The sequence below is a fragment of the Trifolium pratense genome, linkage group LG6 (genome assembly GCF_020283565.1).
Source record: "Trifolium pratense cultivar HEN17-A07 linkage group LG6, ARS_RC_1.1, whole genome shotgun sequence".
NCBI classification, from domain to species: domain Eukaryota; kingdom Viridiplantae; phylum Streptophyta; class Magnoliopsida; order Fabales; family Fabaceae; genus Trifolium; species Trifolium pratense.
The window spans coordinates 20,288,391-20,310,964 of record NC_060064.1 but is presented as its reverse complement, the minus strand read 5'-3'; the positions used below and the strand labels follow the sequence as shown (position 1 = coordinate 20,310,964).

Genomic DNA, 22,574 nt, shown 5'->3' with positions numbered 1-22,574 from the left:
TGTTGATTTAAATAGTAGAACTATACGAGCCAAATTGTCATTAACACAACTTTTAGGGTGTGTGATGTCTTGATTCCGACAGGGGATTGAAACCATAACTTAATTTCTTACGGAGAATCTTCCTTTTAGCATTTCTAATCATATCTTAGTTATCCTGGCGCCTACCGATTTGAATGGTCCTGATGCTATTGGGTGGGGAGAAAAAACAACAAGACATTTCACTATGCAAAGTGCATATAAATTGCAGTGTGGCCATTATCAACCTTTTGAAAGAGAGTGGAAGGCTCTCACCGAATTTAAACTTGCATTTGAATGGCCGCTCATGAATGTCTTCTCGCTAATCATTGGAGGAATAAATTGGGCATTGATATTTCTCCTTTATGCAGTTATTACGGAACTGAGGACGAGACTGTCATCCATGTTTTAAGAGATTGCTCGAAGGCAACACATATATGGCTCAGATTAGTGCCTTCAAATCAGATTTTTAATTTTTTTTTCTTGTATCTTGTAGGGATCGGATCTTCAAGAATATAACCAACCACTTTAGTGGCACTTATGAGGTGGATTTTATTACAATTTTCATAGTGGCATGTTGGCGCTTGTGGTCATGGAGAAATAGAGTAATTTTTGAAGAAGACTTTCAACGGTCACCTGACCCAACATTTATTACTCTTAAGACTGTAAAAGAGATAGTTTGTCACACCCATAACCCCGAGATCGGACGCCAGAGTGATATAATCTTCATTGACTGGAAAAGATCGCAAGAATGATGGATTAAGTTCAACTGTGATGGAACTCGAAAAGATACGATGAACCTTGTTGGGTTGTGGGGGGCTGCTGAGGGATTCAAATGGTAGATGGATCAAGGGATACTCTCGAAAAATTGGAGAGTGTAATGATTTTCATGCGGAATTAGTGAAGTAAAGTTCTTGTATTAATTGTAGTTAGTGAAATAATTAAGTGAACTAATTTTATTTTTATTTTGGTTTGAAAGTGGAATAAAATTCTTTTAGTGAGATGGTGTTTATTGTGGATGTTATATACTAGAATGTTGGGATATAGAGTAGTGGAGCTTAATGTCGTCTTTATTGTAGTTCACGGTACTCCCTCCGTGATATTTTATAAGCAAAAAATTACTTTTTAGGTTCATTGTATATTTAATGAATCTGGTCTAGAAAGTGAATTTTTGCTTATAAAATATCACAGATTACCGAGAGTGAGGGTCATATGGGATACGACTTGATCAAGAAAATTTATAGGTTGATGAATTTGGAGTGAGATATCAAGGTAGTTCATTCATTTCGAAAAGTAAATCAATGTACAAATGTGTTTGCAAATTTAGGTTGTTCGTTGGATTACAATTTTCATAATTTTTTTAGTCTTTTCCTACTCAAATTTGAGATCTTTTGTTAGCCGTTTAATTTTCGTGTAATTCTTCTCTTCGAACTTTAAACCCTCATTATTATAAAAAACACACACATATTTTTTAAAAAAAATAAAAACAAAAAATATATTTACAAAGGAAACATAACCTTAAAAGTTTTTTTTTTTACTCAAAAACAACAATATTCATTCATTCAAATTTATAGAAGAATACATCAATCTGTAACCAAAAAAAAAAATACATTAATCAAAATTATTACATATTCAATTTCGCTAAAAACTAAAAAGGATGAATCTGCAAATAGATTCACAGCATCCGAGTTAATAGTATAAAACGGCATATTGTCTATGACAAAGCCTATAATTGATATGACAAATTTCAAATGTCCGGAATAATCATGTATTTGGGTCTACAACGTTGAAGATGTTAAAGTCATTGAATCTGCACTGAATTTGGATCGAAAAAAACCCGCAAATCTAAACAAAACAAACATTGTACAAAGACGGGACAAACATCGTACTAAGATGGAAAATCAAAACAAAAACTCCGCATTACGACGGGATTAAAACAACACCAGAAGAAAAAATCTCAAAAGAGAAAACTCGAATAAAAACTAAAAAATATGTGGATATCACTTATTTAAATAAAAAGAAACAAAAAACAAACAAGATGGGAAATTGATTCTAAATCACCCGACTCTAATTGATAAACTAAGAAAAATCAACCAAAAAGCACTATATCACTATATGTGTTGCGGAAGCAGAGAAAGAAGGGAAAGAATTAGGGTTTCCTTATTAATCACTGCTTTTGAATACTGCATTTTAAAAGCCAAACAATTTAATGATTTATAAAAGTTGTCTTATTGGATTGAGATTTTATGAGACAATTTTGGCAAAAAAAAAAATCTTGATGATTTTATGAGATTTTGTTGGACTATATTGATTTTGTGAGATTTTAAAGACTTTTTTTACAAGACTTTTTTACAATCAAGATTTTTAACTCATGATTTGAATGGATTTTGAGAGATTTTTTTCAAAAGACTTTTTACAATCAAGATTTCATAATATTTTATATATTAGGAAACTTTTGTATATTTGGAAAATTTTAAAAGAATCAATAAATTTTAATAAAATAATTTATTTTTTTTTTGAATGCAATAGACATTCCAAAAAAGAATCCATCAAAATCAGTAGACTTTTGAATACCAATAGACATTTTAAAAGTAGTAACAAATCTCAATTGAATACCAACGGATTTTGTTGCCCTGAAAAAAAAAATCATGTTTGTCTTAATTGAATACCACAAGATTTACTGAACTTTTGTAAAAGTCTTGATTGAATACCTCAAGATTTTTATGTCATAAAAAAGTCTTTTAAAATCTCAATCAAATACACCCCCTAATACTCATATTGAGGATTCAGTTTTTAATCCATTATTATTACTGATGATTGTAGATTTCAATTTAATTCTTACTTATTGTTGTTGGGGAATGGCATTTTTGAGTCTTTTCGTTTAAATTGGATTAATAAAAAGAAGTAAACATCAGAAGCACCAGTGGTCTAGTGGTAGAATAGTACCCTGCCACGGTACAGACCCGGGTTCGATTCCCGGCTGGTGCAATTTTTTTTACCAATTTTTCTAAGATTTTCAATGCATATCTGTGCCCCCTGTTCTACTACTAAATAATTTGTGATGGTTTAAAAAAATAGCTTTGTGATATATCAAACGGAAAGCCATAAAGTATAAACAGCAAAAACTGAAACTAGCTTGAACATAAACAAGGACCAAAGAGAGGTTCAATTCCAATTTCCAACCATATTATCACAAACATTCAAATGTAAAAGGATAACAAAATGGTCCACAAGAACAGACATTATAAAAAACTACTAGTATAAACAAAAGGATCTTAATGAATATATTAATACAACATAACTTTAGAATTTATCTATAATTACACCATCTCTAGAAACCTCATAAGCTTCCCTTTTCCTTGTTTTCTTCATACCAGCAGTGAAGTGAAGCTTTGGTCCCTCAGATGAAATGGCGGTGACTTTCACCCACATCAACACTTTGGTCTTTATACCCTCTATGTCTACTAGCTTTCCTTTCTCCAAGTAACCAGAAACACTGGTCGTGAACCGCAAAACTGATGAATCTCTGTACCCTACTTCGCACACTTGAGGAATGTAAACAACAAGCTTTCTTGTTTCTTCATTGAATTCATAGTTTGTTGCATCACGCGGAAAGAGTCCTATTGGTAGATCATACTCCTTCAGCAACTCTGTTAATGGCTTTTGCATCTTTCCTGCAAAGTGATTCTTTACATGTTAGAGGGTAATATTGGAGTATGTTTGGAACTTCGGATTGGCTTATTTGAATCTATCAACTGATATAAGTACTTGTGACATTGTTTGCAAGTGCTTATGGAAACAACTTATGACATGTCTATAAGTTTTTTCAGCCTATTTCTATAAGCTCTCTCTGCTAACTTATCTGAAACCAAATTGACTGCCCGTTTGGATTGGCTTACATTTGAGCCTATGCGAAATAACTTATGCAAATAAATAAGCTTTTATGTATTATTATAAATTTTTCAAGGTAGTTTATGAGAAAACAACTTATAAAGATACAATTTTTGTTTGTGAAAACTTATGAATTAACATAAAAGTTTATTTAATCGCATAAGCTATTTTCATAAGCTAAAAAATAAGCCAAATACAAACGGGCCCTTTATAGCTTACATGAGAAGGTATAGTTTATATATCAGCATTTATAAATAAGATGAGAAGAAATAGTTTATATATGAGCATTTATATGATAAGCACAGAATTAAATTGTTTATACAAACAAGGTAAGTTTATGTTTACAGTAAGAAATGAGTAGAATAAGCCTGATTGAGGTTTAACATGTATTTAATCTGATTTTTTAGTAAGAAGTGATAGAACAAAGTAATCTGATTGAGAAACACAGAAATATAATAGAGAATTAGAGATTCAAACCTTTTAATTTGTTGACCAGCCATTTGGTTCCTCCTTCAATGCTGCTTGACAGTGACTAATAAAAACCAACGGAAATGTGTTCATATAAACATTAATCAAGCAATGAAATCTACTTTTTTTCGACATTTGCCACAGTACAATGGAAATATTTTCTTATACTGTCTGTCAGGCGTTAGCACCAAAACTGATTATAATCATGAAATGAGATAATTACATCTCTCTACTGAACCACATATTGAGCAAAATTTTCTCAAATTGATACTAGAAGATAAACTTAACTTACACAAATGATATCGATCACACAAGTTACATAGTTTCAAGAAACATAATATTACATAAATGGTATCAATCTATAAACAAAAGTTACAGAGCATCTTTATTCTTTACCTTCCTCTGTACATTCCCAACAAAATACTTTTCCTTGCTTAGCCTAATTCTGATTTAATTTTATGTCCTTCCTCACTATAATAGAATTATCTGATTGATTTTCCAATGTTGGGATTAAACCATAATCATGTATCCAATGTTAAAGTCTCACATTTATTCTAGGCTTCCTACTTTTTATTCACCAAAACCACATCTTATGCATTAAAAATTTGTCAATAAAGCACAATCTCAAAGCTGCATATACACTTTTAGTATTTTGTATTTACAATATAATACTCTAATATCCTACAACAGAAGCAAAATATTTTATCAAGTATAGAACACTTCTCACACATTCATAAACGATATCTCTTACAAACCAAATAAAATACAACCAATAAATGGGGAAAAATATTGGATTTATCCATACGATCTTCTCCGAGATTGATGTCTAATACATCTCTCTTATGAGAAAACAAGAGAGCTAGGAAAACTAACTGGTTTTATAAATAAAGAACACAGTGTTCAACAAGCATAAATCAACCATCAGCTACAGGTAAATTCATTTGTGAATGTAAGAAAATAAATATCGTCACTCACAGTAACCAGCATCACTTGATGCATTTTATACGGTTACCAAACTCATGAACAGAATGATCAAGGTAACAGTTTGACTCAAAAGGTTACCCCTCTCTACTGATACATAAACCAAAAGCTACGCAACTTCATGCAACATTATGATAATAGTTTTTTATCACCCATTTTTAATCGATGTACCAATACTCCACATGTTTAAGCCGCTAAATTGGTAGGCTTAAAACACATGGCGTCATGGTACACAACGAAAAATCAGATGCAATGTTAGTTCCATCAAATTCGCATGATGCACAAAACTCCTAACACCACCTATTTACATCTTCCCCCTCCTAAACCCAACCAAAACTACAAAATATCTTAATGATCTGAATTTCACAATCCTCCACCAAAATTTATTTTAAAAAAAAGTTTTCACCTATGAAACTTAATATTCACATGTTTGTACCCTAGGAAAATCCATACATATCCGGATTTAATGATTCACTGTAGTAAAAAACATGCAGTTACAAGTGTTAATTACTTTTGTCTATAGATTTGAGATCAATTGGCTCCCATTACATATTTGCTAAATTATCTTTAAATGAACCAAGTCATTGGGCTTAAGTGGTTAATGAGCTTCACCAAAGGACGGATCATTCAGGAGAACCCAAGTTTGGTTCCGGGGTGGAACAATGTCTTGATTCCAGGAGAACCAGAGAACTCTGGATTACTAGGGCCCACTTCTCCTAGGAACTGTTAACCCTGGTAACCTCAAGGTACCGAGTTCAAATCCCGTCAGGGACAGTTGTAAATTGGCCATTAGTTGAGGTCTTCCTACAGTCACTATTTGACTGAGGGAATCAATTTCTGGACCAAGATCAACAACTGGATCATTAAGTTAATAGTGGAATCCGAATCCCAAAAGGACATGCCTATGTGTGTCTCATTCACATGAATAATCAAATAATTATACTCTTTTTTTTTAGAGAATCAACAATTCTTCTACCCTCTAACAGAAACCAAGAATCTTAAGCAATATATTACATTTGCATAGTATTGAATTACTCAAATAATCAAAAAAGAAAAAATTGAAGTGAACACTTTAACAAACAAAAGGGGTTTTAGGGATTGAAAAAAGGAAGTACATACGTTGATATCATCACCGACAGAATTAAGCTCCTTGTTGGCTTTCTTGCTGAACCAGTAAGATCCGACCTTGTTCAATATCTGATCCATTTCGCCACACCAGATTCACCACCCTTTCTCTCTTCTGATTAAACAATTTTTTTATAAAATAAATAATAATATAATATATAAGTAAATTCTGACTAATCTTTCTGCTGGTGCTGGTTATGGACTCATGTGGCTTCTTTTTAAATATTTTCTTATGAAATTAATTATTTTATTTTTGTTTCATATAATTAATTCAAATTAAATATCTTATGGACACACATAAATAATAAATCTTTAATGTGTTGACTAAAAAAGTACCCTAAAAAACTAAAGGTTTTTTTTTCCCAAAAAAGCTACGGTTGATGTATTGGATTGAAATTTTATGAGATGATTTTGGCAAAAAATTTTTTTGATGATTTTATGATATTTTGTTGGACTATATTGATTTTGTGAGATTTTAAAGATTTTTTTTTACAATACTTTTTTACAATCAAGATTTTTAACACATGATTTGAATGGATTTTGAGAGATTTTTTTCAAAAGACTTCTTACAATCAAGATTTCATAATACTTTATATATTAAGAAACTTTTGTATATTTGGAAAATTTTAAAAGAATCAATAAATTTTAATAACATAAAATATATTTTTTTGGGAATGCAAATATTTAAACAAAAAAATAAAAAACCTTTTTTTTTTACGTGTATGTTTCTAATCACCAATAAAAAGGTTACCACCACCACCACCATTGATGCGAAACAAAAGCAGATGTGAATGTGACGAAAAAAATTCGTTTGTTGTAAAAAGTTTGTAAAAAAGATGCATAATTTGTTAAAATATTTTTTGCAAAAAAACATATTTGATAGAAGAAGAAGAAGAAGAACTGGTACAATGATGATGAAAGTAAAAAGTCTTGGAGAGTTTGAAAAAGTTTCAAGGTTTTTAGTGAGATTGTTGAAAAAGTGAACAAAAAGAAAAGAATAAGAAAACCAGCGATGATGAACCGAGAAAGTAATAAAGAAGAAGAAGAAATTTGATACAGTGATGATGAAAGTAAAAAGTTTTAGAGAGTTCAAAAAAGTTTAAAGGCTTTTGGTGAGATTGTAGAAAAAGTCTATCAAGTGTATTTTCAACTAAAAAGTCTCTCAAAATCCATTCCAAAGAAGAATCCATCAAAATCGGTAGACTTTTGAATACCAATAGACATTTTAAAAGTAGTAACAAATTTCAATTGAATACAACGGATTTTGTTGCCCTGAAATAAAAATCATGTTTGTCTTAATTGAATACCACAAGATTTATTGAAATTTTGTAAAAGTCTTGATTGAATACCTCAAGATTTTTTTGTCATAAAAAAGTCTTTTAGAATCCCATGAAATCTCAATCCATACTGGTTATTCATATGATTTTTTCTTCATCGTTCATACATATATGCCACTTTAAAAAATCTGTAATATAATTTCTGTAACATAATTTTACAACTTTGAAAAATTCTGTAACATAATTTTGTAACTTTTTGCAACAAAAAAAATAAAAAATTATGCAACTATTCACTTTTTTTTATGATTCATGGTTGTTTTTTCATTAAACCTGTTAATTTTTTTTTCAACGGTTATTCATTTTTTTTTATTGATTTTTACATTTTTTTTGTTTAATATCCATTTATTTGATATTCATGATTGTTTGATTTTTTTTAAGGAATGATTCTTTTTCATTGATTGGTTCATTATTATTTTAGAAAACATTTATATTGAATTTATTGAGTCATTTAAGTAATTTGAAATCTCAAAAGTCTGTGCTATAAAGTTTCACAAATTCTTGTGTTAAGAATCTTGATTGTAAAAAGACTTTCAAAAAAGTCTTCTAAAATCTCATAAAATCAATACAATCCCACAAAGTCATTTAAAATCTTCAAAACTTTTTTTGCTAAAATTGTCTTGTAAAATCTTAATCTAATACACCCCCTTAGTTTTTGTACTTTATTATTTTTTTGGAAAAGAGTTTTTGTACTTTATTAAATACTCAATTTATTAAGTCACTAGGTTTGGTCTAGTGGTGAGGGGTTTGGCCCGTTTGGGTAGTATGTTATAATAGGTCTTGGGATCGATCATCAGCTCATTGTAAAGAAAAAAATACTCAATTTATTAAATATTTATTTTAGGACAAAAAATCAAAATAAATTGAGTAAAAAAAAAATGTCAGGACAAAAATTATGATAATGTGAAGAAAAAAGGCAAACAAACTTTTTTTATTTTTGAATTGTGAATGTCTGAATTATATTTCGATTGACTCCAAGAGAGTTAAACTCGACAATAGAGTCCATGAATGGGTATTTGTTGGATATGTAAACAAAACGGATGGATTTTATAATTAGGTTCCTTATAATTTAAACTTATCAAAGGACTTAATTTATATAGTTAAATTTTAAATAAGTTGTTGATGTGAACTCGGCCTCCTGAATAAAAAATAAATAAATTGTTTTGTTCGAATGGGTGGAGCATATTTGTGGCGGCTATTTTCATCCATTACATTTGCCTATAAATAAAAAATAAATAAATAAATAAATAAATAAATAAATAAAAAAGAGAAGAGAAGGAAAAATAAACTTGTATTTAGTGTTGTAAAAGAGAAGAAAAATAATGGAAGAGATAAAGTTTGAGTTTTGCTTATATATATATATTGTCACATAGAGTGTACTAGTGTATTTAGATTAGGGGTGGCAAAGTGGGCATGTCCACCCCGTTTAGGCCCGCCCCGTTTAAGCCCGCCCAAAAGCGGGGCAACTTAGGTGTCCGGGCTCAACAACTCAAGCCCACCCGTTTATTGGCGGGTTGGCGGGCCGGCCCGCCAAATACTTTTTTTTTTTTTTAACTATTTGAATTATAACTTCACAATTCTTACCTCCTAGTTGATGTTAAAAAAAATACTACAAGAAACGTTAATAAGTAATTTCTTACAATTACCGTTAATTAAACTAATAGAAACATCAACTAAGTTAATAAATAATTCATTACAATATAAGATAAAAGGATAAATACTAGCAAGTGATAATTCTCATTTGAAACAAGCAAACGGCCTGTGATGCATCCAGTTCCACCAAAACATGGCTCAAAAAATTACAACTATGTCAATACCAAAGACCACAACATAGTTAAGGAAATTCAGGGACACAAAACATAAAAAACTAGCAGCAATTAATCAATCTCAAAAGCTCTCCATCACAAACACTTCATCAATCATCTTCATCATCATCTATGTCATAAACATATGATGCTTCAGTTGATGTCGTAGTGACAGAAGGGAGAAGGAAGAAGAACAAAACAAAAGCGGTGGCTTGATGGAATAGAACGACGGTGGAGTGGATTGAGTATCACGGGGCGAAGTGGAAGAAGGGAGAAAACGGCGGATGAAATGAATGAAACCTAATTTTGGAAGAAGGGAGCATACGGTGGAAGTGAAGTTTTATATGAGAGAACATTGGATTGAGATTTGGGCTTTCATTCCAAGCCCAATTTTCAATTAAAGCAAAAAATTATAAAAAAATTTAAAAGCCTGCGGGCTAACCCGCCCCGCCCGCCCCGTTTTTTAGGCGAGGGCGGGCCACCTTAAGATAGCGAGCCGAAAACCTCAGCCCGGCCCGCCAAAAATGGCGGGTCAAACGGGTCGGCCCGGCGGGCCTGACCCGTTTTGCCACCCCTAATTTAGATGGAGGTATGACACTTGAAATATGTCCCATAATATAACATCTTTGAGCAACCACAAAAATGAATTTAATACTCCCTCTGATCTTTTGGGAAAAAAAAAATTGATCATTTTTATAAAAAATACTTTTTAAATTTATTCTTTATTAAATAGATAATCTCTTATACATTCTTATTAAATTATATAAAATGCAACATATTTTAATGTTATGCATTAATTACACATACACATTCCCAATGTTAGTTTTGGAATAATACATACTCCCTCTGTTTCAATTTGATTGACACAGTTGACTGTCGTGCACCATTTACACATGTTGCTTTAACCTTATTTTTCTACTAATAAACAAAATTAAATATTAGCATATAAGATGTTGTTTGGTTCGTCTCGATGAGTATTTTTAAAATATCAAATTTTTATAATTTTTACTATTATACAATTAAAAATATTAATAGTCAAAGTTATGTATCAGCATGCGTGAAAGGGTGGCAAAGTGGGCATGCCCGCCCCGTTTAGGCCCGCCCCGTTTAAGCCCGCCCAAAAGCGGGGTGGAGCAACTTAGGTGTCCGGGTTCAACAACTCAAGCCCCGCCCGTTTATTGGCGAGTTGGCGAGCCGGCCCGCCAAATACTCTTTTTTTAATAGTTTGAATTATAACTTCACAATTCTTACCTCCTAGTTGATGTTAAAAAAAAATACTAGCAGATTGCATTGATAGAAAATTGTGAAGTTAAGCAGGTTGAATTATAACTTCACAATTCCTTAAAATTCTTACCTCCTATTTTTAAACTAACAGAAAATAGCGATAATTAAGAGTTGAGAGAAGATTGTAGCAAAGAATAGGGATAATTAAACTAACAGAAACATTAATTAAGTTAATAAGTAATTCCTTACAATTACCCTTAATTAAACTAACACTTACAATTACCCTTAATTAAACTAACAGAAACATCAACTAAGTTAATAAGTAATTCAGTACAATATAAGATAAAAGGATAAATATTAGCATAAAGGGCACGATGACGGATGAAATGAATGAATGAAACAAACAACCCTAATTTTGGCAGAAAAAGAAACGTGAAGTTTTATATGAGAAAAAAATATTACTGGATTGAGATTTGAGCTCCTCATTCCAAACCCAATTTTCAGGAAAAGTAAAAAAATATAAAAAATTTAAAAGCCCGCGGGCTAACCCGCCCCACTCCGCCCCGTTTTTTAGGCAGGTTAGGCGGGGGCGGGCCACCTTAAGGTAGCGAGCCGAAAACCTCAGCCCGGCCCACAAAAAATGGTGGGTCAAACGGGTCAGTCCGGCGGGTCCAACCCGTTTTGCCACCCCTACGTGAAATAATCAACTGTGTCAATCAAATTGGGACGGAGGGAGTAACATTTTAGAATTTTTAATAAAAAAAATAAGCCTCCTTGGTATTTGTATTTTTCTCAATGTGTTCCTTATATATAGGACCGAAGGGAGTACCACATTTTCACCCAAAACTTTAAGACATTATATTTATGTGTCATCTCATTTATATCAATTTTTTCAATCAATGTGTGAGACTTAACTCACATTTAATAGATCTCAACGCATAAGATAATCAGTTTTGTGAATGGGAGATGAAGCACGGATTTGATCACCATATTTTCCATCACTTATGTATTATTACTTCCGCCCCTAATTATAAGACCTTGTTTGACCACTACACGTACGTCAATGGACAATTTTGATCAATGATATCTTTAATTGTAAGTAAGTAAAAATTATAAAAATTAAATATCTTGAAAATACTCATCAAAACAAATTGAACAAGATCTTATATGCTAATATTTACATTTATATATTATTAAAAAAATATGGTCAAAATAAGATAAATGAATAATACATTTTTGTCAAACATAGTCTTATAATTAGGGACAAAGGTAGTATATTGGATCAATTGGATTAATTCAATAAAGAAAAAGAATGAGAACTTTCATTTTCTTAGAAAATGAGGAAATATTGAATAATATAAGGGGCTGCTTTCAATTGACATTAAAAAACAGGCAAGTTGTTTTTATCAAAATTAAAATAAAATGCAAGTTGTCGTCTTTTTAAAAACAAAAAAAGAGGAAAAAATACAGAGAGCATGCGACTAGAAGAATATCTGATTAAGACTTTTACTAAAAATAAAAGGAATATCTTATGATGAATTTGCCAGAAATATGATTACTCCATTCATTTTATATATGAGAAAATATTTGGGTTCCTTATTTTCTTTTATAAATAAAATAAAATAAAATTTGGGTTAGTATGGTTTGATCTAATAGTAAGATATCAGAAATTTTAGATTCTATGAGGTACCAAGTTTAACCCCCACCGGTGTTTTGGAGGAGAAGATAAATATAAATATTTTTTTAAAAGTTCTTTTGAGTTATAAGATTTAGGTACAAGTATTCACAAATAAAGCTAAATTATAGAGCTTTATAAGTAGGTTGATCCGACTATTTTGGATGTCCGAGTTTAAATGTTAAAAATATAATAGACCTTTAATATATAAAAAATATACAATTTTTTTTAAAGAAATCTTTATTCAAATTGTAAATAATGATGTACCCAAATTTTTTTTTGTAAATAATGAAAAAAAATAGTTACTCTCGTAAATAACATACAAAATATTCATATTACATTAATAGATAACAACAAAATACTTTTTAGCCACATAAAAAAAATCTCCCTTATAGCAGAGCTTAATTTCGAAGTAAACTCATCAATCATATCTTCTTATTATAATTTTTTTTGTTGGTCATTTTATGTTCTTTTCCTTTTTTTTTTTTTGTTTACAATGAGTTGGGATTTTTTTTCTAAAGTTTTAGCCACTTTGACTTGAACCTTTTAAATTATTTTTTAACGGCAGATTAAAATAATACTGAGCCTTTTAATTTTATTCTATTTTATTTTTTTATCAACCTTTTTATATTTTATTAATGATCTACTACCATATAATTTTTTTAAAGACTCTAAAAATGAATATAGCATACTTGCTGTTGTTAAGAAATCTCACATTAGATATAAGCTGATATGGACAAGAATTTATAAGTAAGACACAATTCTCACCTTACAAACTGATTTTGTAGGATTGAGTAAGACTCAACTCTAAATTCTAAGATGGTATGAGAGTCTCTCCACGATCTGATGGATCATCTGTTATTAGGTTTCCGATATCAGGTCACCTACCGTTTATATCCATGCACCAAGCCGAATAATGCTGAGCATAAGGGGGATGTTAAGAAGTTTCATATCTGTTGCGAGATGACCTGAATGTTTGTTTATAAGTGAGGGTAATTCTCACCTTATAAGCCGATTTTGTAAGGTTAACGTAGCTTTATTTTGTATTGACATATATCTATAAAAATCAACATTTTATGAAATAGTGTTATTGGTTCAGTGGCTTGAGAAAATGTTTTGGTTTTCAAGTGCGTGAGTTCGACTCTTGGATATTGAACATGATTTTTTTTAAAAGAAAAAGGAATAAAAAATCAAAAGTTGGGGACAAAGGTTTGTAGAACTCGCGACCTCAACATATATAAAAGCGCATTACCTGCTAGGAACCACTATGCTACGCATCACTTTGTGAATTCTTTTGTGCAATATAGTACATATGTTTAATTTTATATAAATACCAAGGATATTAAAGTAATTTATCATTTTTTCGGGAGTGGGCCGCCTCTGCCTATAGTCATATGAATAAAAAAGAACAACATAATTTATTAGAAAAACTAACGTGGCATCAAATATGAATATAGTTCAAAGATGAATTTTACTAGGCTTAATAAATATATTTTAATAAAATAGTACATTTTACTTCAATGTTTATAATTATTTTTATTAAATATAAGAAGCTTTGCATTATTTTCTAGAACACTATATTATTATTAGATGACATAAAAAAACTAACGAGGTGAATTGTTCACGTTAATGGTCCCACTACATTGCATGGTAGCTATATGTTGATATCATTTTCTTCTCACGTGCACAAAAATTTGGGTCAAAGAGTTAAATTGACCAACCCCAATTGGGGCATGGTGATGATCACGCACTAAGAGAGACTTTTGTTTTTTTGGTGGAAGAGAGACTTTAAAGTTATGAACAAAGGAAAAAACCTATGTCAAGATAAAAGAGTTTTTGGCTCTTCTCACATTAAAGTTATCATCTCTTGCAAATTGATAGATGAGGGCAATGGGGCTGCTTTGAACATTGGAAAAAAAATGGTGTGCGACTAATGCATATGGGGGTTGTGGGGGTGGGTATGTCACATGCATATATGTCACATGATATCATAGCTTACGATCTATATCATGCAAGTTGATCATTCATTTTTTCTTTTTATGAAACAAGTTGATTATTCATTGCTATAAGTCTTTCCGATGGCATAGCGTATCATTATATTGGACCCTTCTTGGATACACACAATTTATGATCAATACAATACTTTCTCAAGTTGCAATTAAAAACAAAATTAATAAAATGTTTACACCAAAAAAGTTTAATAAAATGACCTAGACTTATACCACGGGACAAACTAAAATTCCAATTTTAATTGAGAGAGGAGAGAATTTACCAAAAACCAAAATAAATATATTTTTTTTTATAAGTTAACAGTATTATCATGCACATGACTTGACATTTCAACTAAAAAGAAAAAACAAGAACCAGTTAAAACAACACATGTGGATCCATGCTAGTAAATCCACACAAAAGCGTAGGTCAATCTAAAAGGGAAATTACAAACAATTAGAACAACATACACATGTCTTAATTCTAACAAGCACAAATCATAGGTCTACATTCTCGTGAATGAATCGACCGTCAACACAGAACATGTACAAGAAACAACAATTCCATGCAACAACAACAAGCAAAACAACTCTTTCGAGCCAAGCTGGCAAACATCAAACAGATAGAATGACAAGGATATCAAACCAGTCCTAAATCAATCACGAGAACTAATACATATATTAAGTCGACACTGGTTCGGAGGAGGCAAACCTTAAACCTTAGCCAAGTACAAGAAGAAAAGTTCTTCCACTTCTCCTCCTGTTCAGGTCCCATTTTCTCCTCCTCTTTTTAGGTACACAAGTGTCAACCCTTCTATCCTAGTGGTAGATTTTTCTGGAAAGGATCCCCTCATGATTTTGGGGGGAGTTCGACTTTGGGGTTCTCCTCGCAAGAGTCGCCGAGAAGGGAAGGATGTGGTTGGTGAATGTGAGGCAGGACCCAATAATAAGAGTTCTTAGGGCCTTTGTTGGTGGTGCTCTGCTCTCTTCTTTAACTAGTGTAGTTTTCTCTATTCCAATAATTGGGATTTTGGTCAAAATATCAAATTGCTGATTTGGGCATGTGAGTCGTGGAGGCAAAATTTCAATTTGATGTTTTAAAGATAATAAATATATATGTTAATTGTATTTTAAGTGAATTCTGATCATTTTGTGATCTAACAAGTACTCTTGAGTGATTAAATTAGACAGAGACAAAAGCTCATTCATTATATATCACTCTCTTTGAAATTAATGTTAATAACGACAATTTATGAGAATGATCAAAGAACACTTAATTTCATTACAACTGAGCAAGTGACAAAGAAGCATTGTTGCAAGAAATTTATTTCACATAATCTCTAGAGGATATAAGTCATTTAAGACAAGGATAAACACACACGTAGAAAGTGACTCACATGACATGCTGACGTGGAATGTGAGTCACTGTCCACGTGTGCGTTGACTAATTAGTCAAAATTAGCGGGGATCAGTCTTTTGCAAAAAGAGCTAAAGCTATGAGGCCGAATTTGCAAGTTTGTGAAAGTTAGGGGACAAAAATGAAATTTAGCCAATTTTTTTTCCTTGATAAAATTTTCATGTGTTATATATTCCTCAATATTTTTTCTGTTGTTTTCGGGATTCAAAAACAGTTAAAAATAATTTTTACAGCCACTGAAGAGATTACTGAGTTGAGTCGCGGACTAGGTCGCTCTCTTTAAGACGTTTCGTGGCACTGCCCAAAATCATGCAAGCAGACTATCAACCACGCCGTCCCCAGGATAAAACAGCCCAGTTACAACTGTATACCGATATGCTACTGCACGGTAGAAATCGGTCAAAGAATACACCTTCTTGAATGGTACTACAATACCACTCGAATTGATGCTACAACATCAATCTATGATTCATCGGTGATTCAGTGGTACTACAATACCACTCAAATTGATGCTACAACATCAATCTATGAATCAACGGTACTACGATACCACATGTGGTACTACAATACCACATGTATTGATGATACTACAATATCAATCAATATAATGGCACTAAGACCATTCTCAAATCAAAGGGATAATGGTACTAAGACCATTCTTTATTTGAAGGAACTAGTGATTACTTAGATCACTCTCAAACCAATTAACACTAATAATAATATTATTAGTATCTCGTATAATACATAGAATAAACATTGTTTTTCTATAAACAATTAGGAACAAAACATGATGCAAATCTTTCTAATTTTGTATAATCAAATAAAGAAAATAAAGAAACAATTGACATGCCTAATTCTTTATTTCAATAATTACATAAAAACAGGTTTAATCACAAGAAAATAATTTACATTCGGTGATGCAACAACATTGTACCGAACCAAATATATATCCACATAAAAAGTTATACTAACAATTTGACATATAGTTAAACAAGCTATATGTGCTTAAAATGCTATTGATAGATCAATATATATGTATTAATCAACACACCCAACATATATAGAAAAGAGTCTACTAAATTGTCTTAGCAAGAGTAAACAAATTTATCAGTTTAGCTAAAACACCAAATCAACAAAGTTGAAGCAATGAAAATATTAAAGAGTCACATACCAGAGGCAAGTCAAAAAACGTAAAGGCTTCCACTGGTTTTTCTCTTATTAGCAATTAGCCAACCCAATTCAAAACATAGATTAAATTATATCTCTATACTTGGCAGCAACCAATAGACCATATATTCCGTAGCCATGCTTGTATCTCATTTTCTATATAATTCAAGAAATCTACTCCTTCTTCAATGATATATTGGTATCGACTAAAAAAGAACATAGAAAACTACCGTAGGTAGTCTTAGTGTAGCCATAAAATAGAGTTATTCTCCCATCAACTCAACCGTTACAAATTAATGGAAAATAAATCACAATAAATCAAATAAATAATTGTGAGACTTAATAAATTTATTTCCTCAAAATATACACTAGTATGCTACAACACACTAGTATGTTCTAGTACCCGATATGAGACTCAATTTTATTTTCAATTCACACACCAATGTAAACTTTGTTCCAACATTTTCCTAGTTACGTCCCTGGATAAAAATGATGTATTTTAGTTTCACTTCAGGGTCTGTTTGGTAAAAATAAGCTATAAGCTAGCTGATAGCTGATAAGCTAGCTGATAGCTGAAAAGCTAGCTTATAGCTGATAGCTGAAAAGCTAGCTTATTGAAATTAAAGTGTTTGGTAAAATTAGCTTTTAAAGTGGTTATTAAATATAAAATTACATAATTGATAGTGGGTAGTTTATTTTTTAGAGTGGGTAGTTATTAAATTAAAGGGTAAAAATGGAATAAAGTGTAAAAAGCTATAAGCTATAAGCTCAAATGCTACTTGAAATAGCATCTGAAAAAAAGCTATAAGCTAGTACAAAAAGCTTGTTACCAAACACCTCTAATTTTTTGAAACAAGCTTATAAGCTCATATAATAAACTATAAGCTAGCTTATTTGTGTTACCAAACATTGGATATTACTCACTTGATGAAAATTACCGGTGTTTCCATGATCACTAACTTAACACCCCCACTACATCTTATAACCTCCCCACTAACACCACTTAGCGACCTCTCCTTGAATATTGAATCTCTATAAACAACGAGATGGAAGACCATGTGAAGCGTCAATGGGCACACTATTTTTTTTATGGCTTAAATGTAGTTTTGGTCCCCCTATTTTTAATATTTTGAAGTTTTAGTCCCTCTATTTTGAAAACTAACTTTTTGGTCCCCCTATTTCAATTTTTTATTACTTTTTATCCCCCACCATACTTTTGAGTCAATTTTGATGACGTGACCAAGTCACTTATGACATGTCAGATGCCACATGGACATAGGGATGACAATTTGACCCATACCCAGAGGGTACCCGCAAAAATTACCCACAACGGGTAGGGTAAAAACCCGCATTTTGGATACGGGCACGGGTATGGGTAATTACCCGCAAAAATGAACGGGTATGGGTGCGGGTACGGGTACCTTAGTACCCACCCCGCCCCATACCCGCATAATATATATTTATTTATTTTATTTATATTATTATATTATAATATATGTAAATCAATTTAAAACAATACAACTCTACTAAACTATTACATATTTTTAATAAAAATATTTATTTATAACATAATATAAAAATAATGTGAATATTTAACATAAATATGAACTTTAACATAAAGTTAGTAATAATTTTGTTTATAATTTTCATTAGTCAATATTAAAATCTTTGAAATTTTTTTAATTCTATTAAAATTATATGATATTTTATAATTGATCAATTTATTTTTAGTAAAAATGCGGGTAACGGGTACGGGTATGGGTACCTAGGTACCCATAGGGTATGGGGACGGGGGCAAAAGTTGTTACCCACGCGGGTATGAGGATGGATACGAGTATTTTTTTCAATCTGCGGGTATGGGAATGGGTACTATAGTACCCTACCCATACCCTACCCATTACCATCCCTACATGGACACAACAATTATACATGTAATTATTATTTATTTTAATTTTAACAAAACACGTTAAAAAATATTTTTATTGATAAAATAATTAATTCAATTAAATTATACGTTACGTATAAAAATTGAATTCTGCTTCAAAAATAAAATAAAATTGAATCTGTGAATTTCAAATTGAATCCATCTTTCCCAAAACCAATATCTTTCCCTCCATGTTCTCCCTAATCGATCCCTACTTCTCCATCCATCAATTAAGTTTTTCTCCTCCATAAGCATTCACATATAAAAAGCTATCGTAAAAAAAATTTGTGTCTATCATGTTCCTATTGAGGAACAAAAAGATTGTTCTTTACCCAGATTATCATGACAGAACTTGACAAATTTTAATTCAAGTACAATGATCCTCTCAAATAGGAGCAAAATATAAAAAATCCATCTTTATAGAGATATAAACCAAAAACGTATGGAAACAATGGAACAGAGATATAAACTCAATGAGGAAGAATAATATTTTTTTTGCACCAAGAAATTTTTAACAAGGGCAAAATTGGAATATTTGAGGATATAAAAGATACATGAGAGGCCTAGAGAGAAAACATCTATAATTTACATCCCACATGAAAATTGGCTAGGGTAGCGCGGTTGCCTAATGGGCCCAAAGAGACGAAGGAGGGTCTTTGACAAATAGAAAATACAAGCGCGTGATAATATTATGCTATCGGGTTGTTATTCCAGCTTAGAATAAAGATTAAAATAACAAAGAATCAACATGATAAAATTAGTGATAGATTTAAATTATCATTTTTCATTGGTGCACCAAACAAAAGATTTAAGCAGAATATGATAATGTTATCATATATTGTCTTTCTATCATGTGCACCAAACGGAGACTCGAACATTATTGATTCAATCCAACCGTACTTCTCTTCACTATCACAAAATTTTGCTATATATAAAATCCAATAACTACATAACCAACTGAAATACTGAACCTCTTGTCCTGGCCTCTCTTGTCCTTTCAAAACAACCTTCACTTATTTAACTTCTCTCATTTCTCTTCAAAAATCCCAAAACCATTCATTCATTCACACACACAAAAAAAAAAAAAAAATCACATACATTAAATCAAACAATTATTATTACACATGATGTTACCAAACCCAACAACCACCGTCCCCGACGCCGTCGCACGCTACCACACGCACGTCGTTTCCTCAAACCAGTGTTGCTCCGCCGTCATCCAAGAAATCGCCGCTCCTGTATCCACCGTCTGGTCCGTCGTCCGTCGCTTCGACAATCCACAAGCCTACAAACACTTTGTCAAAAGTTGCCACGTCATCCTCGGCGACGGAAACGTAGGCACTCTCCGTGAAGTTCGTGTCATCTCCGGTCTCCCCGCCGCCGTCAGCACCGAACGACTCGAAATCCTCGACGATGAACGCCACGTCATCAGCTTCAGCATGATCGGCGGCGATCACAGGCTCGCGAACTACCGTTCTGTCACCACTCTTCATCCGTGTCCGATCTCCGATTCCGACGGTAACCACCGCTCCGGTACGGTTGTTGTTGAATCTTACGTCGTTGATGTTCCGCCGGGAAACACCACTGATGATACTTGTGTTTTTGTTGATACCATTCTTCGGTGCAATCTTCAATCTCTCGCGAAATTTGCCGAGAATTTGGCCGAAACGAGATCGAACCAACGATAAGTTCATTCATTGATGTTTGTAAATTTTCCCTCTCTTTATTATTTTAACTTCTGATTTTTACTGTTTTCAACAATTTTTTACTTGTAATAATATTATTAGTGATTACTAAGTTGTTAAATATTTTGTTAATTTTATCATTGTTAGGTTAAGCAAGTTGTTGATCGTTTTTATTGTTTCACTTTGTTGAGAGAGTGAAAATTGAAACAAGGATTAATTTCTGTAATGTTTGATGTAATTAATCTTTGTTAATTTTCATTGTAGTAATTTTCAGCTGGACAAAACACATTGTTAGAAAAGGTTTAATTAATTAATGCACCGACTATAGTATATAATTTTATGTGCTAGATAAATTAATTGGATTCACGAGTTTGTGTGAGTTGTTTTGTAACTTGGGTAGTGGTGATGATTGATGTGAATGCTAAGTTTCTATCACATGAAATGGTGAGAGCTTTTGAATTTTGAGATTTCCACAAGTTAAGGCCACGATTTTGATGCAACTTGTGGTATGGGGTGGTGAGGTTATGTTTGTGCCTTTACTTTCCGTCTTCCTTGCTTAAAATCTATCTATGATCATTTTATTTTTACCACATATCTAGTTCTCTTCATCACAAATCTATCTATATATGAAAAGATTTTTTTAACTATATTGTTGGTGCGAAAGTATTTACCGATTTTGTTCATGATTGATCTCTATCGTAAAATTTAGTTAACCATATTTAGTGTGTCTCTTCTATTTACGGGATGAAAAATACTTAAATGGTCAAGTGTTTGGTCAGAATATTTGGTCACACTTACATAAAAATAAATATTATTTAATTATTTAAAAAATACATATTATTTAAATTTATTTCAATTTTGTGAGAGTGACGAAATCAAGTGAACACCAAAAAATTTCTCAATTTTGACTCAGATCAATGGAATGTTGATTTATATGAATAGATATATGCTTGAGTTTAGGTAAATATTTGAAGCATATATAATTGAGTTATATATTAGCTACTTACAAATTATCTTTTCCTTTGGTAAAATAAAATATTTATAATTAACCATCCTATATATTTGACTTGGTAAATATATAGTAGGATTATTATATTGCATTGTAGACTTATCAAAATAATATTACATTATATTGTTGTAATATAAAAAACTGATAAATTTTGGAATAGATGTGGAGAGGAATTCCTTGTATGCAGCAATTCTTTGAAATCTATTACTATTTGACTTAATAAATAAGCAATTGAAGAAAGCTTATCACAAGGAATTTCTTTACTTTCACTCTCCCCCAACATTATTATTGTTCACAACAAGTTGGGCTACTAGCAATACTAGTTATAAATTGACATTAATTAGATTCAGAAAAGTAAAAAATTATTATATTGAATTGAATTAATATGTAGCTAAGCTTAGCTGTATTCGGCTGTAACATATATGACTTTGTTTGGTCTTTTCAAAGAATGTATATTCCCTGAGTTCCAAACCATCCATGACAAAATAAATTATAATTTACGCAAGGACAGAAAAAGACATGCAAGTTGCAGCATAATAATAATAATAGTTGTATAGTACTATATTTTGCTGTTGTTCAGCCACATACATAGGGTTTATTTAATTCAATAATATGTAGAGAGAGAGTGTTGTATAGAATCAAAGGCAATATCAAAGAAAAAAATGTCGTCCAGCATGGGTTTGTTTGAATAAATCAGTGGTACGTCTTCGTCAGTTTATGCAAGTTGATGAGCAAGTTGGAGGGAGAGAGAAAAAAAAAATGAGAAATGCTATTCATGATCCTCGTGCTGTGTAGTTTCTAGTTTCTACCCCACTTTTATTGGAAGTGGATTGAGTGCGATCAATTCATATGCAGTCAAGTTGAGC

At 31.6% G+C, this 22,574-nt stretch overlaps 2 protein-coding genes and 1 non-coding gene across 3 annotated transcripts; 2 read left to right on the top strand and 1 right to left on the bottom strand.

The window, feature by feature from the left end:
• Positions 1-2,932: 2,932 nt before the first annotated feature.
• TRNAG-GCC lies at positions 2,933-3,003 on the top strand. Its single transcript has one exon. It is a non-coding gene; the product is annotated as a tRNA-Gly (tRNA).
• A 176-nt stretch (positions 3,004-3,179) lies between these two features.
• LOC123892549 (uncharacterized protein At5g01610-like) lies at positions 3,180-6,679 on the bottom strand. The gene is made up of 3 exons (XM_045942361.1): positions 6,475-6,679; positions 4,384-4,438; positions 3,180-3,689 (listed from the first exon to the last, which is right to left on the bottom strand). The coding sequence occupies exons 1-3, from the start codon at positions 6,559-6,561 to the stop codon at positions 3,319-3,321; spliced, it is 513 nt and encodes a 170-aa protein (XP_045798317.1). The 5' UTR covers positions 6,562-6,679; the 3' UTR covers positions 3,180-3,318.
• Positions 6,680-19,954: 13,275 nt separating this feature from the next.
• On the top strand, positions 19,955-20,983 carry LOC123889742 (abscisic acid receptor PYL4-like). The gene has a single exon (XM_045939226.1). The coding sequence runs from the start codon at positions 20,139-20,141 to the stop codon at positions 20,700-20,702; it is 564 nt and encodes a 187-aa protein (XP_045795182.1). The 5' UTR covers positions 19,955-20,138; the 3' UTR covers positions 20,703-20,983.
• Positions 20,984-22,574: the final 1,591 nt, after the last annotated feature.